The 18,173-nt window shown below is 43.7% G+C and overlaps 1 protein-coding gene across 2 annotated transcripts in view; it reads left to right on the plus strand.

Annotated features, from left to right (window-relative positions):
- The window catches only part of LOC110496665 (ribosome biogenesis protein bop1), a 102,651-nt gene extending 85,736 nt beyond the window's left edge, over positions 1–16,915 (plus strand). For both annotated transcript variants that reach the window (XM_036953457.2, XM_036953458.2), the window contains exons 11-16: positions 12,011–12,143; positions 12,530–12,710; positions 14,419–14,710; positions 15,008–15,092; positions 15,243–15,350; positions 15,850–16,915. In XM_036953457.2, coding sequence (XP_036809352.2) covers positions 12,011–12,143; positions 12,530–12,710; positions 14,419–14,710; positions 15,008–15,092; positions 15,243–15,350; positions 15,850–16,003 — 953 coding nt within the window. In that variant the 3' untranslated portion in view covers positions 16,004–16,915. The remainder of the gene's footprint in view (positions 1–12,010; positions 12,144–12,529; positions 12,711–14,418; positions 14,711–15,007; positions 15,093–15,242; positions 15,351–15,849) is intronic.
- The last annotated feature ends 1,258 nt before the right edge of the window (positions 16,916–18,173 follow it).

The raw sequence follows: 18,173 nt of genomic DNA on the forward strand, positions 1-18,173 counted from the left end.
GCCATGATGTCACACAGCAATGACTGTGTGTTCCAGGAAGTGTCAGTGAGTGAGTGAGGGAGGGAGGGAGAGAGAGAGGGGCAGGCCATACTTACTTTCTGGCACACATCTAGAAGGATAAATCAATCACAGATAGCTTCCTATAGCCGGTCTCCTTTTCCCCTCATCCATCTTAGACTTAAATAGTCTTTGTCTTTTCTAACTTCTGGCTAGCTGGCTGTTCTCCACGGTCAGTCAGAGAACAGTAGGCTAAGACTTTACTTGGGTTGTGAATGTTAGTACTATGTAGAACAGGGATCATCAACTAGATTCAGCCGCGGGCTGATTTTTTTTCTTGAGCGGATGGTCTGGGGGGTTGGAGCTGGAACATAATTACAAATCATTTCTAGAAGGCAAATTGACTGCAAGAAGCCCAAACGGATATAATATTTTACTAAAACATAATCTTTTGTCATACCTTGGTTACATTTGTATACGATCACTTCTCTCTATTATCCATGGGATTACTTGGGAAGTGTTCCTAAATTAAAATCACTTATAGCTGATTTCACAGTCTATGTATTGTCTCTGAAAACCAGGCTGGCCCACGGGCCGCCAGTTGAGGATCCCTGATGTAGAAAGTCATCCCTAATTGTTCTCCTTTTGGTGATAAAGAGTAGCCGTTAGAAGTAGATGTAATTATACACATTGACTACAGATTCTTACCAGGAAAACAACGTACGATTTCAAAGCAGTAACACTTGATAGACATGGATGTGAATTTAATAACATGGAGGTGAGGGAAGGAGGGTCTGTAGATTACTCACTCAGTGTTGGCTAGTTTCCCTCAGTTTAATATGTTCTGAGCCTGGGGGACACTGTCAGATATGAAGTAAAGGCCCCAGCCATATAAAAAGAAGGTGGCTTTGTCTTTCCACAGTCATGAGGTATTGCTGACTGGAGATTTGAACTCTTTACTCAGCACCAGGACAAAGGCCAGTGTAACTTGGTCTGAATAGGTAAATTATTGTAGTAACTGTACAGTATGAAAAGTTCAGGACGTATTGAGAAAAATATACATTTATGAAATACACTGAACAAATATATAAACACAACAATTTCAAACATTTTACTGAGTTACAGTTCATTGTGTGTGTGTGTGTGTGTGTGTGTAAATATATACAGTGCCTTGCGAAAGTATTCGGCCCCCTTGAACTTTGCGACCTTTTGCCACATTTCAGACTTCAAACATAAAGATATAAAACTGAAAAATTGGGCGTGCAAAATTATTCAGCCCCCTTAAGTTAATACTTTGTAGCGCCACCTTTTGCTGCGATTACAGCTGTAAGTCGCTTGGGTATGTCTCTATCAGTTTTGCACATCGAGAGACTGAATTTTTTTCCCATTCCTCCTTGCAAAACAGCTCGAGCTCAGTGAGGTTGGATGGAGAGCATTTGTGAACAGCAGTTTTCAGTTATTTCCACAGATTCTCGATTGGATTCAGGTCTGGACTTTGACTTGGCCATTCTAACACCTGGATATGTTTATTTTTGAACCATTCCATTGTAGATTTTGCTTTATGTTTTGGATCATTGTCTTGTTGGAAGACAAATCTCCATCCCAGTCTCAGGTCTTTTGCAGACTCCATCAGGTTTTCTTCCAGAATGGTCCTGTATTTGGCTCCATCCATCTTCCCATCAATTTTAACCATCTTCCCTGTCCCTGCTGAAGAAAAGCAGGCCCAAACCATGATGCTGCCACCACCATGTTTGACAGTGGGGATGGTGTGTTCAGCTGTGTTGCTTTTACGCCAAACATAACGTTTTGCATTGTTGCCAAAAAGTTCAATTTTGGTTTCATCTGACCAGAGCACCTTCTTCCACATGTTTGGTGTGTCTCCCAGGTGGCTTGTGGCAAACTGTAAACTACACTTTTTATGGATATCTTTAAGAAATTGCTTTCTTCTTGCCACTCTTCCATAAAGGCCAGATTTGTGCAATATACGACTGATTTGTTGTCCTATGGACAGAGTCTCCCACCTCAGCTGTAGATCTCTGCAGTTCATCCAGAGTGATCATGGGCCTCTTGGCTGCATCTCTGATCAGTCTTCTCCTTGTATGAGCTGAAAGTTTAGAGGGACGGCCAGGTCTTGGTAGATTTGCAGTGGTCTGATACTCCTTCCATTTCAATATTATCGCTTGCACAGTGCTCCTTGGGATGTTTAAAGCTTGGGAAATCTTTTGTTTCCAAATCCGGCTTTAAACTTCTTCACAACAGTATCTCGGACCTGCCTAGTGTGTTCCTTGTTCTTCATGATGCTCTCTGCGCTTTTAACGGACCTCTGAGTCTATCACAGTGCAGGTGCATTTATACGGAGACTTGATTAAACACAGGTGGATTGTATTTATCATCATTAGTCATTTAGGTCAACATTGGATCATTCAGAGATCCTCACTGAACTTCTGGAGAGAGTTTGCTGCACTGAAAGTAAAGGGGCTGAATAATTTTGCACGCCCAATTTTTCAGTTTTTGATTTGTTAAAAAAGTTTGAAATATCCAATAAATATCGTTCCACTTCATGATTGTGTCCTACTTGTTGTTGATTCTTCACAAAAAAATACAGTTTTATATCTTTATGTTTGAAGCCTGAAATGTGGCAAAAGGTCGCAAAGTTCAAGGGGGCCGAATACTTTCGCAAGGCACTGTATATACACATATGTAAATATATGTGTGTGTGTGTGTGTGTGTGTATATATATATATATATATATATATATATATATATATATATATATATATATATATATATATATATATATATATATATATATATATATATATATATATATATATATATATATATATATATATATATATATATATATATATATATATATATAGATAGATAGATTTTTTTTCTTCACATGACTTGGAATACAGATATGCATCTGTTGGTCACAGATACCTTTAAAAAAGAAAAGGTAGGCGTGTGGATCAGAAAACCAGTCAGTATCTGGTGTGACCAATACCCTCCTGCAGCGCAACACATCTCCTTCGCGGAAAATGGCACGACAATGGGCCTCAGGATCTCGTCACGGTATCTCTGTGCATTCAAATTGTCAGCAATAAAATACAATTGAGTTCCTTGTCAGCTTATGCCTGCCCATAACATAACCCCACCGCCACCATGGGGCACTCTGTTCACAACATTGACATCAGAAAACCGCTCACCCATACAACGCCATACACGTGGTTTGTGGTTGTGAGGCCGGTTGGACGTACTGCCGAATTCGCTAAAATGACGGAGGCGGCTTATGGTAGAGAAATTAACATTCAATTCTCTGGCAACAGCTCTGGTGGACATTCCTGCACTCAGCATTCCAATTGCACGCTCCTTCAACTTGAGACATCTGTGGCATTGTGCAGTTTTGTCACACAACACATTTTAGAGTGGCCTTTTATTGTCCCCATCACAAGGTGCAGCTGTGTAATGATCATGGTGTTGAATCAGCTTCTTGATATGCCACACCTGTCAGGTGGATGGATTATCTTGGCAAAGGAGAAATGCTCACTAACAGAGAGGTAAACAAATGTTTGCACAGAATGAGAGAAATACACTTTTTGTGCATATGAAACATTTCTGGGATCTTTTATTTCAGCTCATGAAACAAGGGACCAACACTACATGTTGTTTAAGAACTTTATTCCCTGGCCTTACTCTTCTATGACAGCCATGGAAATCTCTATTCCCCAAGCCATAGTCATACTGTAGGGATGTTTTACTGTATGGTATGTAGTTTAATATCAGCACTGAATTGACGGGTCAGTCGCCTACAGGGACGACTACAAAATGGTGGCAATAGCACCTGTTTTGATTATGTTTCCGTTCATACTAGTACCAGGCCCTCCAAGTCGAGGAAGGAGTGGGAGAGGGGTGACGTGGGCTAGTCAGAGAAAGACTGGAGAGGGAGGTGAAGAAGGAAGGATAGAGTGAGTGAGCGAGGCTGCCTGGCAGCAATTTAGTGGCAATATCTGTTAAGCCGTCCATAATAAAGGATTCATAAAGACCCATATGCAAAACCACTACAGTCAGCGGCACTCTTTTGTATTGCTGTAAAATATATTAAACCAGTCGTAAAACCCTCTTTCCCACAGTAAAAATGGCAGTTGACAACCTCCCAGGAATTGCAGCTCTCCCCTTCTTCAATTTGTTTTCCTATTGTGTGAGGGTTGACAGATAATTCATTCCATATCAGTGTGTGGTGATTTTTAATGATGGCTGTTTCTTCGACCCACCCTGTCTCCAAATAGGGGACTGTCTGGCGTAGTGCTAGCTAGCGCAGGGGGCTAACGCCAACCCCACCAAGCCTGTACTCACTACTCACTAACTCAACCACGATAAAGTTGGAAAATGTTATTACGAAGAAGCTACCAAGGCCAACAGCAGTAAAAACACAGCCAGACAATGTCCCCATGTAAAAATATATATAAAAAAATCAACAAAAACCCCCCCCCTTGTAACAGGAAACCAAAGTAATGCTGTGAAATCATTTGTCGGTTGTGTCATACATTCTTCTGGAGACGTCCAAAACTGTAAAACATGACGATGACCTACCCCACACCCAGCATGCCCTCTCTTCTTTCAGGACTGGAGTGACTTTTATACACTTTATAAGTATGCCAATTGTTTTTTAACTGTTGTTAGAGGCATTCCGAACCTCTTACAACCGTTATAGTCTCAGTCCCAAGTGGAATCCTCTTCCCTATATAGTGTACTACATTTTACCAGGGCCCATAGGTACCAACCACAGGGCTTTGGTCAAAAGTAGTGCACTGTGTAGGGCACTGTTTCCCAACACTGGTCCTTGAGTACCCTCAACAGTACACATTTTTATTGTAACCCTGGACAAGCACACTTGATTGAACTTGTCAACTAATTATCAAGCCTTCAGTGAGTTGAATGAGGTGTGTTTGTCAAGGGGTACAACGAAACTGTGCAGTGTTGGGGGTACTGGAGGACCAGGGTTGGAAAACACGGATGGAGGGAATAGAGTGTTATGAGACACAGACGTGGGACATTGTACTGATCATCCTGGGTTGGACTCGGGCTTGACTCTGTGTACTGTATATTCACACCCACACTCCCAGCAGTAAACAAACTGGGGTTCTGGTGTTCCCAGCTCCACATTCCATACTAATGATGTGGCCACAATGGGTAACTTGGTGTGGTGGCAGCTCCTCCAGCTCCAGCCCTGCGGGTGGTGTTCCCTCTGAACTCTGGATAGGGCTGAACACTCAACCTTCAACCCTTCCCTGGTGGTTATGACCGGGAAGGACGGAATGCCTTCCTCCACACGCTGGTCGGGTTGGGATTAGAATGTCACTGGCTTTTTATGGAACTACGGAATCCTATGTATGGAACAGGTTTGTCTCATAGAAATGTAGCCTGCCTTTCACTAACCACATCTGGTTGGGCCAGAGCTGGCCCCTCACATTTTGTTTTGAAGGACATGTGCCATCATAGACACAAAGGTTAGGTTAACTCCCCTAGTTAATCCCCTTCTCTCTCTTTCTCCTATCCACAACATCAAACCCAGCTGAATATAGCTAGTCATTCTTGTAAAAGAACACACAAGTGTTGCTTTGGAACATAACTGCAAATTATCTGGGCTGGTTGTGGACATGTGAGTGGTCCGTGCCAGGCGGGCAGCCCAGGGACAGAGGCCTCTGTGAGGTCACAACAGGAAGAACACAGCCCTGAGAACCAGAGGGAAATGACACCCACCAGCGGCACCACTACCAAGATGGTACCATAACAAACTGATTGTCATGTTTTTGTGAGTTAGTTGACTGTTTCTGTGAGGGTCCTTGTCAGAGATGTACAAAACATTAAGAACACTTGCGCTTTCTATGACAGACTGACCATGTGAATGCTATGATCCCTTATGTCACTTGATAAATCCACTCAAATCAGTGTAGATGAAGGGGAGGAGAGAGGTTAATAAAATATTTTTATGCCTTGAGACATGAAGGGTGAATGGGCAAGACAAATGTATTTAAGTGCCTTTGAATGGGGTATGGTAGTAGGTGCCAGGCGAACCGGTTTGTGTCAAGAACTGCAACGCTACTGGGTTTTTCATGTCTATCAAGAATGGTCCACCACCCAAAGGAACCTGCCTACACATGGTTGGAAGTACAATATACCAACATAGCTACTGTGGGTCAAAGCTGTGTCTTTGAAAACTTTTCGTAGCACATGGGTGGTGCTCATGTAAAATGTCCTTTTATTTTTCAGCTTCAGACCAATGCCTACTTCTGTTTTTAATGTCCATGGTTTTTACATTGGAAGGTGATGATACCAGGGATTTGTCTGCCATATAAACCATTGGGCTGCCCGCCTAAGCCGACATTGTTATGGAAAAACACTTTCAGTGTAAACTTAAGACAAAAAAAACAAAAGTATGTAGAAAAGAAAATGGACCTATATATTGTTTTATAAGATTCACCAAAATAAAAGCTAAACAATCAGAGGAATTACATTTAAAAAACAATTAATTTAACCGTGTTGATTTTTACGTTTCAGCAAAAGAACACCGCATTAGCCATGGGAAAATGCATAGAATTGCGGCTACGTGGTAGAACGTGTAGAATTTCAGGAAATGCACTATAAAACTGATAAAGGCTGCACCCACTGCCACCGCCCACCACCTAAGGCCCTTTTTGATCCAGAAAAAAAACTGGATTATACAACAAATGGCAACAGAAATAATGTAGTTATATGTATTTATTTCATTAACTACTGATTTTAAAGGTAAACAAAAAAAACAAAAAAAATGTAAGCCAAACAGTAAATGACAAAGCGAAAACAGATTTTAGCAAATTTATTAAAAACAAGAAAAATACCTTATTTACATAAGTATTCAGGCCCTTTGCTATGAGACTTGAAATTGTGCTCAGGTGCATCCTATTTCCATTGATCATCCTTGATGTTTCTACAACTTGATTGGAGTCCACCTGTGGTAAATTCAATTGATTGGACATGATTTGGAAAGGCACACACCTGTCTATATAAAGATCCCTCAGTTGACAGTGCATGTCATAGCAAAAACCAAGACATGAGGTCGAAGGAATTGTCCGTAGAGCTCCGTGACAGGATTGTGTCAAGGCACAGATCTGGGGAAAGGTACCAAGCACATTTCTGCAGCATTGAAGGTCCCCAAGCACACAGTGGTCTCCATCTGGAGGAAACCTGGCACCATCCCTACGGTGAAACATGGAGGTGGCAGCATCATGCTGTGGTAATGTTTTTCTGCAGCAGGGACTGGGAGACTAGTCGGGATCAAGGGAAAGATGAACGGAGCAAAGTATAGCGACATCCTTGATGAAAACCCGCTCCAGATTTCTCAGGACCTCAGACTGGGGCAAAGGTTCACCTTCCAACTGAACAACGACCCTAAGCACACAGCCAACACAACAACGCAGGAATGGCCGCGGGACAAGTCTCTGAATGTCCTTGAGTGGCTCAGCCAGAGCCCGGACTTAAACCCGATCGGACATCTCTGGAGAGACCTGAAACTAGCTGTGCAGAGATGCTCTCCATCCAACCTGAGAGTTTGAGAGGATCTGCAGAGAAGAATGGGAGAAACTCCCCAAATACAGCTTTACAAGCTCGTAAAGTCATACCCAAGAAGACTTAAGGTTGTAATCGCTGCCAAGGTACTGAGTAAAGGGTCTGAATACTAATGTAAGTGTAAGATTTCAGTGCTACATTTTTTAAAATTTGTTTTTATGGGGTATTATGAAGATTTGAGGGGTAAAAAACAATGTACTATATTTTAGAATAAAGCTGTAATGTCACAATGTGGAAAAAGTCAAAGGGTCTGAATACTTTCCGACGGCACTGTACAATTCAGGGATGGTCTCCGTGAACAGCCGAGGTCTCCGTGAACAGCCGAGGTCTCCGTGAACAGCCGAGGTCTCCGTGAACAGCCGAGGTCTCCGTGAACAGCCGAGGTCTCCGTGAACAGCCGAGTAGTAGAATCAGGTGTGGTAGCACTGGGCTTGAACAAAAAAATCCTGCAAAAACCTGTGGCTCATCAATAGCAATTTTGGTAACTCCTGACACACTAATAAAGTCATTAGACAAGTACAAAACAATACATATTTACAAAATTGACAATGGATAGGTGTTGTAAATCCTTTATCTACAAACGTGCTTAGTAATGCTGTACACAGTGGCAGGTAGCCTGGTGGGTAGGAGCATAGGGTCAGTAACAGTACAAATATGTTATGTCCCTGAGCAAGGCAGATAACCCAGTGTTCCCTGGGCGTCGATGGCGTGGATGTTGATTAAGGCAGCCCCCCGCACCTCTCTGATTCAGAGGAGTTGGGTTAAATGCAGAAGACACATTTCAGTTGAATGCATTCAGTTGTACAACTGACTAAGTCTCCCCCTTTCCACAGCTGTCCAACTCCACTAAAAGAGCACAAATTCCCAAATGGCAGTACAAATATGAAAACAGATGGGAGTACTCACAGATTTGGAACAGACCATACATACTGATAGTGTGCAACGTACTGTGTGCTTATTAATAAGCATAGGTCGTTTGTCAGCTCCACTTGGGCCAACTTGACACGTTTCTTAGCTTCTCAAATGACAGAAAGTGGCGCCTGAAAAGGATTGTTTACAACCTGTGCAATTTATCTCGTGCATTTGTACCGTAGGGATGGTGTGTATCTGACGGATGAGGACAACGTCTTGAGAGTTTGAGAGCTGGTGTCCACTGTTCTGTCCTCCGTAGTAGCAAGACGTGCGTACTAGTACACATCACACTTTTAAGAGACACATAGTAAATTAAAATAAGCGGAGACCGTGCATTACATTTTTTTTTTTTTTTTTGCATGTGCCCGCCTGTGTGTGTATCGGGAACGGGGGTCAAAATAGCCAGGTTAACGAACCCACGGTGGTGATGCTCACCGTTACAAACCATGTTATGGCTACGTCTACTTTTAACACTATTTAAATGGACAGTCCGGTGATGACAAAGTGTTTGTTCATTCACTCCGTACTGATTGAACGTTTATTTCTCTTGCTTGGTTAAAAAAAAAAAAAAAAACGGCAACCAGTTGATTTGTTGGAAACTGTTTCATTTTATCACATATCTAACCAAGTTAGCAAGCATGCCGTTTTTTTTGGGGGGGGGGGGGGGCTACAGGTCAAGGAATTATCATTTATGTTTTACCTGGATGCTTCTTGTGCAACCTGCTAATTTTTACTTGTGGAAAGTGACTAAGTTACAGGTTTTCATGGAACACATTGAAAAGTAACTTGACGCTGTGTTGGTAAGTCTGCTAATTTGAAATATAGTGACAACAAGAAAATGTCATTGACAGAGGGATCGTACTGAATCAATGGATCTTCAAACAGCGACACGTCTGTTCTGGTGTGTGAATGTATTATAAATTAGCAGCATGTCAGTTTTCCAAACCTTTGGTGTTCCTAACTGGCTATAATGTCAGCCAATGACGTTCACTAGCTTATTTGTTTGTGCTTTGATTTAAACCTACTATAGCCATATAACGTTATATATAACTACTAGCCTTCTAACGTATTACTACCTAGCTACTACTGTTGCGCTTAAGATTCGTCTGTGAAGATGTTAGCGTTGTCAGCACATCGTGTTGTGAGAGTGATGCATTGTGAATTGAATACATTTTTGCCCCTACAAATGCATTCAGTCCAAATGAGCCTAATTGTCACACTGTAGCCTCGTTTTAATCTGATATCAAGAATTTGAGTTAGGTTTGGGCAACAACGAAAAAATCTGACGCCCCAATGCTAACGACCCTGTCAAAAATCCGCTATATTGATTCTCGGTAGAAGAATAATGCTGTTGCTACATGGCTTTCAAGCCAAGGTGCCCTAGAAAGTCCTCCGTCCGTCATTCCCACCGCCTGGAGTCAGTTGATCGTCTCCTGTCTGTTGACTTACATTGTGGTTTGCACTCGTCCACTGTGCCTTGAACTGTGCTCTGATGTTACAAACCACGCGTATGTTTTAGTTTTATTATCTAATTTTGCTAAATGTTCTTAACCTGCTCAGTGACACAGCCTTGTATTTATGTCAGATTGATGTCCATAGCCCCCCCCCCCCCCCCCCCCCAAAAAAAAAAAATATATCCTTGTCGTATTCTCAAGTAGGTGAGTATAAGCTCACTCCAAACTCTTGGATCTGCCCCAGTTATGTTTTTCAAAGTAAACCATTGACATTGATCTATAATTGAAGGAAGTCCCCTCAATAGAAAAGAAGAGGAGCCTTCTTAACCCAGTTTTACAGCCTTAGACCTCTCCCTCTCCTCAAACACAAGTGTTGAGTTTCCAATGTGTCCACATGCGACTCCCTCGACCCTTCGGCCAATCCACCGGCTGAACCACAGCTATGCGCTGCCAGACGACTGGTCTCGCGCTCATACTCTCTCTCTCTCTAAACCGCAAGCTGGACACAACCTCACCGCCGGGTCGGGCCTGTCCCTCCAGTTCTATATCTGTCGCTGCCGCAGGGCTCAGTACTTAAAAAGTGATTATGGTTTTTCGAGTTATTACACTCCACCCTCCGGTCTGGAGCCTCTTCCCCCCCCCCCCCCCCCCCTGTTTATGGAGCATGCAGGTATAAAAGTAAAAATAAGACCTTTTATGTGACTTCTACTGCCTCCTGCTCATATGTTGGAGTAGCATAGCGTCTGTGGTGTTTTCGAAGGTGGTTGGTTTGCGTAGTGCCTGCGGGTTCACAGTTTTCCTTATTGTGTGCCAGCAGTAAGGAGAGATGTGGTATTGATTGGGACCTCTCTTTTTTCACTCTTTCTCAACAAACCCCCTAACAGGAAAAGGGAGACAAACATAAGCAGGGGTTCATTCATGCCAAAGTATTGTCCAAAGAAAAGGTATATTAGAACTGTCAGTGCTCCGTTGGCTCCTAACAGAGGTGTGGTGGCAAACCAAACAGCAAAAGCAGACCAGTACAGGAGGTTGCCAAAGATTCTAGAAAGATCTATTTGAATATGACTGCTCCATGGCTAGTAGACACATTATGACAAAGAAAAACATGTCAACCTGAATGCAAATTATCTTTTGGCAGTGCTCTCCAGTGATACTGCATACACTCCCAGAAGGCATTAGTCCCAAATGGCATCCTATTCCCTACATAGTGCACTACTTTTTACCAGAGCAGCCCATACACATGTACGATGTAGGGAATTGGAGCGCAGCCTTAGTGGGTCCAGATCGGCCAATGATGTGTCAGGCAGCGGCGGTGGTTTCACAGGCAGTTGGAGAGGAGAGGCAGAGCGAGTGAGCGAGAGCTGCGTTCAGGAAGAGCGTCTGTTTTCACTCTGATGAGCAGCGGGCAGCCCAGGAAATCTGTACCGTCCCTCTGTATGGCTGCTTATAAACAGACAGACACACACACACACACACACACACACACAGTTAATTGATAATGTATTTAAGAGGCGTACGTTCTATTTTTGCTATATAAAGATGAGCTACATTACCCTGACGTAATGTCTGAACTTCTCCTACTATTACTGTGTATCACATTATTATTATTATTAATCAACACAGGCTGCTTCCCAAATGGCACCCTATTCTCTATATAGGGAACTATTGTTGACCAGGGCCCATAGGGTCTGAAGTAGTACCCTACGTATGGAACAGGATACCAGTTAGAACGCGTGTGCAGTCTCCCATAAACTAACCCCTGTCTAAGCTGTGACACAAACCAGGTCCAATCCCCCTCTACCCCTGTGCCATTAGTTTGTGATCCCCTCTCATATAGGTTAGTCCGCCTGCTAGCCTCTGAGCTCTCCCGGTTTATTTATAGGCTACTTTAACACTTTCACGCTGTGGTAACTCAACGAGGCCTGGTGTCCAGAGACCACACTTTCTGCCAGGGCACACACAGTCACACACACTGCTGTTATGGGCCCCCTGTTGTCTCTGGTGGTCTGACCTTTGACCCCTCTCTCTCCCTCCAGGCTCAGACGACTGTACGGTGCGCCTCTGGGAGGTCAACACGGGGCGATGCATGAAGACGCTGGAAGTGGGCGGCGCTGTGAAGAGCGTGGCGTGGAACCCCAACCCGGCCGTCTGCCTGGTGGCTGTGTGCTTGTAAGTCTCCTCCTCCAACAGTCTCTTTCCTCCTAATGGTTGCTCCACTCTTTCCTATGTCCTGAGTTCTCCTCTGTGTCTTCATCACTGAACATACAGTATACTTTGTATGTGTTCACAGACCGAATGATTTCATAGTGTAGTTTCAGAGGTTAACCAATAACCACTGCAACCAGTTTATAATTGTTAGTATGTGGTACTACTGATGCCCCTGTCAACAAACATTGAGAGAACTTTTCCTCTTTACTGATGTGACTTTAGCAACCTAACTTCTAGATAACCCTGTAGGGTCCTATAGTCCACTGTCACTCTGACTCTTTCTCTCTTGGTCTCTTTCTCCCTTGGTCTCTTTCTCCCTATCACTCCCTCCCCCCTCTCTCCCTCAGTGAGAGTACAGTGCTTCTGTTGAACCCAGGTCTGGGAGACAGGCTGGTGGTGAGCTCCACAGACCAGCTGATTACCTCCTATGAGCCCCCAGAGGAGGACAAGGAGCAGGCTGTTACGTGGGCTCTGTCTGAGGGCCCGGAGCACGACAATGGCCACCGCCTCACCCTCACCCACCCCAAGGTAAGAGTCCTGAACCTACCCTCACAGACTAACCCTCACCCCACCCCAAGGTAAGAGTCCTGAACCTACCCTCACAGACTAACCCTCACCCCACCCCACCCCACATTTCCTATGTGCAGTGGTTGTATGAATTTTGGATCTGAGGCAGTTTTTTTCCCGTAGACCCCAAAAAAGGACGACTGGACACCATTAATTCTGAGCCCAGGAGGGAATTATGTTATAAAGATATTAAAATAATTTTGGTTGTAAATGTTTCAATATTTTATAGGCTGCCCAACCATCCTCCAGGAGAGCCTTATTAAAGGGGCAGTGTTGTATTTTGAGGCAGGCTTGAATATGCAAAGATCCTAAAGGCAGAGTTTAGCCTACATTTTGTCTTATTCTTTATGTTATAAAATATAGTAATGCATTTTAAGGGGTTCATTGCATCATACAATGATGTTAACATGGTGTTACTTGAGCTTTTGGGGACAAGTAAAAAATCTGTCCTCATTGTCTGAAGGAAAGCCCTGCCTCACCCACCCCAAAGTAAGGCCCTGAAACACTCCCAATCCATGTTAAGTCCCTACCTAACCCAACTCATTTACTCATTCACTCCCACCCAACCCTTATCACTTTAAAGTTAGTACCCTTTCCTAACCTTCCTCAAGGTAAAGTCTATCCTTAAACCTTGGGCAGGTTCCTAGGGAGGTGCCCAATGTTTATCTAGTACCTCCCTAGGAACCTGCCCAAAGTTTATCTAGTACCTCCCTAGGAACCTGCCCAAAGTTTATCTAGTACCTCCCTAGGAACCTGACCAAGGTTTATCCTTAGTACCTCCCTAGGAACCTGACCAAGCTTCATCCTTAGTACCTCCCTAGGAACCTGACCAAGGTTTATCCTTAGTACCTCCCTAGGAACCTGCCCAAGGTTTATCCTTAGCACCTCCCTAGGAACCTGACCAAGGTTTATCCTTAGTACCTCCCTAGGAACCTGACCAAGGTTTATCTAGTACCTCCCTAGGAACCTGACCAAGGTTTAAGTCACAGGGACCTCCGAATACCAGATAGAAACATATTCCAATGGAGATACTGGGAACCCCTGTGATGACGATCAGACATAGGTTTACTGGGGTAAAGACACAAACGTTCTAACATGTGAGCTGTAGCTTGGATGCCTTTCAGGATTGGCAAAAATGTAGTAGATTGTGGTTAACCTTTTTCCTCAAGTAAATGGAAAGAAATATAAGAGTTCTCTATTTTTTTTCCTCAATTAAAACAAATAATTTATTGTCACAGAATGCTTATGGCATTTGGAAAGCCTACAATACTAATAGAAGCTAAAATAACTGCAGGGAGATTTTCAAGTGTCTGGAGAGGTTATCATTGGATTAATGTACCTTAGCTGTAGTCCTAGATGCACTATAAAACATGTATTATAATGTGTAACTATAATAGTGTATAGTAAGTAGTAATATCTCCTCCTGCTTTCTCTTTTTATCCCTCTCTCCCACTCCCTGCTTCCTTCCTTTTCTCCTCCCTGCTTCCTTCCTTTTCTCCTCCCTGCTTCCTTCCTTTTCTCCCCCCTCCCTGCTTCCTTCCTTTTCTCCCTCCCCTCCCTGCTTCCTTCCTTCCTTTTCTCTCTCTCCTTCTCCCTCTCCTCTCTCTCCTTCTCCCTCTCGCTCGCTCCTCCCTCCCTCTCGCTCTCTCCTTTTTCCTCTCTCCTCCAGGCAGTGAAGCAGGTAGTTTGGCATGGTAAGGGTGACTACCTGGCCAGCGTCATGCCTGACAACAGCAGCAACCTGCAGGTGCTCATCCACCAGGTGAGCAAGCGGCGGACGCAGAACCCCTTCCGCAAGAACAAGGGCCTGGTGCAGTGCGTCTCCTTCCACCCGCTGCGGCCCTACTTCTTCGTGGCCACGCAGCGCTACGTGCGCGTCTACAACCTCATCAAGCAAGAGCTGACCAAGAAGCTGATGACCAACTGCAAGTGGATCTCCAGCATGGCCATTCACCCTGGAGGTTAGTGCCGCGCCAGAGGTCACAGGTCACCCTCAGAGAAGAATTATGTTGTACTGTAAAGGGTGTGGAGTGAAGGTGAAATGCACTTTCAATAAAGTTTGATTTGAAGTTCATTCTCAAGAATTCAAAGTGTTAATATGATCGATAGAGAAGTCTGAGATGAGTGGAATATCTGGACCACCGTCATATTGGATCAAATTGTTTAAATACGTTTTGATCTACGGCTACTTAGAGAATCCAGGATATTGAGTTGTTCTGACCCATCTCTACATTTCCCTCCTTAATCTTCCTGGTCAGGTGATAACCTGATCTGTGGCAGCTATGACTGCCGACTGGCCTGGTTTGATCTGGACCTCTCCACCAAACCCTACAAGATGCTGCGGTGAGTGAACACCATCCATTCACTTATTCATTTGGAATTATTGACAATGAATCATATTTTCTGACCATGGGTTTTTGTTAAATGATGGTTATTCGTAAGATCTGTGTTTTAGTGGTTCTAAAGTTGTTTTTTTTGTCTGTTTTGTCCCAGGCACCACAAGAAGGCTTTGAGGGGCGTGGCCTATCACAAACACTACCCCCTATTCGCCTCTGGTGCTGATGATGGCAGTGTGATCATCTGTCACGGCATGGTCTACAAGTGAGTCGTCACACCTACTGTACAATACAATATTACCTCTTCTCTCTCTCTTTAATCTTCCTCACTTCTCTCTTCTGTCTGTCTCTCAAGTCTCGCTCTCTCTCTCAATGTCTCTGAACCCATTTTTGGCTGTCCTCCATCACATATCCACAACCATAGAGCCAGTTAGGTCATAAACATCTATTTTAGTAAGGGTAATGAAGCGTAAGGGCAACACATCTCTCCATCCAACCCCTTCACCAGTCTCCCTCTAATTAGTTCTCTTTAAATTACAACCAAAGATGGAATGGGTTTTTTGGCCCGTTTCCAACTCGCCGAAATGTGGATGCCTATTGTACAGACTGTTTCCTGTATTCTACCTTTTTATTTAGACAGTATAACCCACAACAGCTGTGTTCCATCTTCTGCAGTGTTCTGATGTCATAACTCATCTCTCTATCCATCCATCTTTCTTTCGTTATCTCTCCCTCTTCCCCATACCCCTCTCTTTCTCTCACAGTGACCTGCTCCAGAACCCTCTCATTGTTCCAGTCAAGGTACTCAAGGGTCACCAGATCACACACGACCTGGGGGTCCTAGACGTGACCTTCCACCCCACCCAGCCCTGGGTGTTCTCCTCAGGGGCTGACGCCACCATCCGCCTCTTCACCTAAACCATCTCTACTGTTACCTTGGTTACGTCAAATTACTCCATATTCCCTATATAGTGACAAAAGCTGTGCACTATATAGGAAATAGGGATACCTCCGGTTACATCTCAAATGGCACCCTATTCCCGAGACGGTGCACTACTTTTGAACAGGGCCCCTATGTGGGTGGAGCACTATGTAGGGAACATGGTGTGACTTGAGCCAGACCACATTGAAGTACCTGACCACAGCTTGTTTTAACCTGCAGCCTCACCTGAAAACAAATGACCAACAGAGGCTGATTTTGAGATGTGTGTATTTAAGAAGCTTCCCAGACTCCTCCCCTGTCCTCTGATAGCTATCCCTGAGGGAAGAATCAATCAAGTGCCTGATTTCATGCATATTATCCACATGTTTAGTAGCCATGTTAGTATTTGTCCAAGCTAAGAGAACACCAACCACACAGCCATAATCTCTCTCTCTCTCTCTCTCAGTGAAACTGAGACTGTAAAATCATGTCATCTGGACTGGGCAGGAAAGCCCATTTCCGTCTCTGTAGCTGTTCTGTACAGCTGCCTCATAGCAGCGCATAAGAGTGGAACCACTAATGCTTGGACACTTCAGACATCCCATGTGACAAAATATACTGTATATCCAGAGAAGGAACTTGCCAATAGAAACAACTATGGAGAACAAAGCTGTTGTGGGCCCCCAGAAGGACCCTGTCCTATAAGTATATGTGTAAATCTCTCTGAGTGTTCGCAGTGAATGTCCTGTTGAGGTTCCGGAGGACTACTGTCAATGACATCAGACTAGTGTTACGATATATGATACTTTTTTTTAACCTCGTTTGAATTGTAAAACCTTCTGACTGCTTTTCACAACAACTTTGTCTGCTACAAGTATTTCTTTATAATTAAAACTGGTGTTCCCTGAGGCGTCTGAAGTGTGTTTTGTTTGAGTCTCGCTCTTCATTCTCTTTTGCATCGCCGGGTCAGGGAGGGTGAACTCAAAACCTCTGAAATAAATGCAACCAGGGATGTGGGTTTTCCTGCTCATCTCGGCCCCAGACGAGAGCCATCACAAAGTGGTGGATTATAGATCAGTCTCTGTCAGGGCCGTGCTGTGCTACACTGCACACCTGTGTTTCTATCACACACTCTCACACAGCGCTCTATCAGAGCCTTTGCCTGAAATTACACCCTATTCCCTATGTAGTGCACTACTTTTGGCCAGGGCCCATAGGTCTCTTAAGCACTACATTTGACAAATGGGCTCTGGTCAAAAGTATTGCACTATATAGGCAATAGGGTGCCATTTGGGTCTCAGCCCAGTCCAGTGGATACAGTGTACTGCACTGCTGTCTGAGCTGGTTAAACATTCATGGCTTCACTCTACATGGTCACAGAAGGTTTCTGGCTCAGAAACGGTCAATGTTTTAGCTATGGTTGGACTCTGAAAGCATTGTGAATGAAATGTGATTTGAGAAGAGTTGACATTGTCTTCAAAGCAATGCTGTATGCGATGTTCTAGATTACAATACGAACAATGACAACCGTGACCGTGGGGGAACAGAAGTAGACAGTACAGCTGAGTGATACGCATGTTCTAGATAATGGCTGTATGTTCTAGCCTGGGCTCTAGATATTTGTACCTCAGCTGTTGGAGTCATCTCAGCTGTTGAAGTGTTATGTTGTTTATCACAATGTATGGCCATGAATCAAATGCCAGGTCATTTTATAAACCGTCTAGCATTTCTAGCCGTTAACCCTACATTTCCTCTTCCACCTAATCAGTTGTTTTTTTGAATATCCTCTCTTCCTGGTTTGTGGGTTAGGTTTGCTCTCGTGGATTGATTTGGCCAATATTGTGCCAGGATTTGTATTGAAATCACTAACACTCATACTAGTCATTGGCCAATATTATGCTAATATTCAAAGAGTTGATTGATCCGTAAGGCTTTTAACACACTTGGCATGTTCACAATGGGGAGTGGGCTTTTAATGGGTTTGGGGAATACAATGCAGTTGGTTCACTTCAAACCACTTGTCTACAGCAGCTCTGACAGATGGCAGTTTGTTTCTTCACTGAACACCATATATACATGTAGAATGACTCGGGTGGTCTTGAAATCAACTCTCAAATAGGGTCCAAATAGAAATAAATAAAAGCCAACTACTTTAAACCACAAAAC

The sequence above is a fragment of the Oncorhynchus mykiss genome, chromosome 18, assembly GCF_057628025.1.
Source record: "Oncorhynchus mykiss isolate SJ-2025 chromosome 18, ASM5762802v1, whole genome shotgun sequence".
NCBI lineage: Eukaryota > Metazoa > Chordata > Actinopteri > Salmoniformes > Salmonidae > Oncorhynchus > Oncorhynchus mykiss.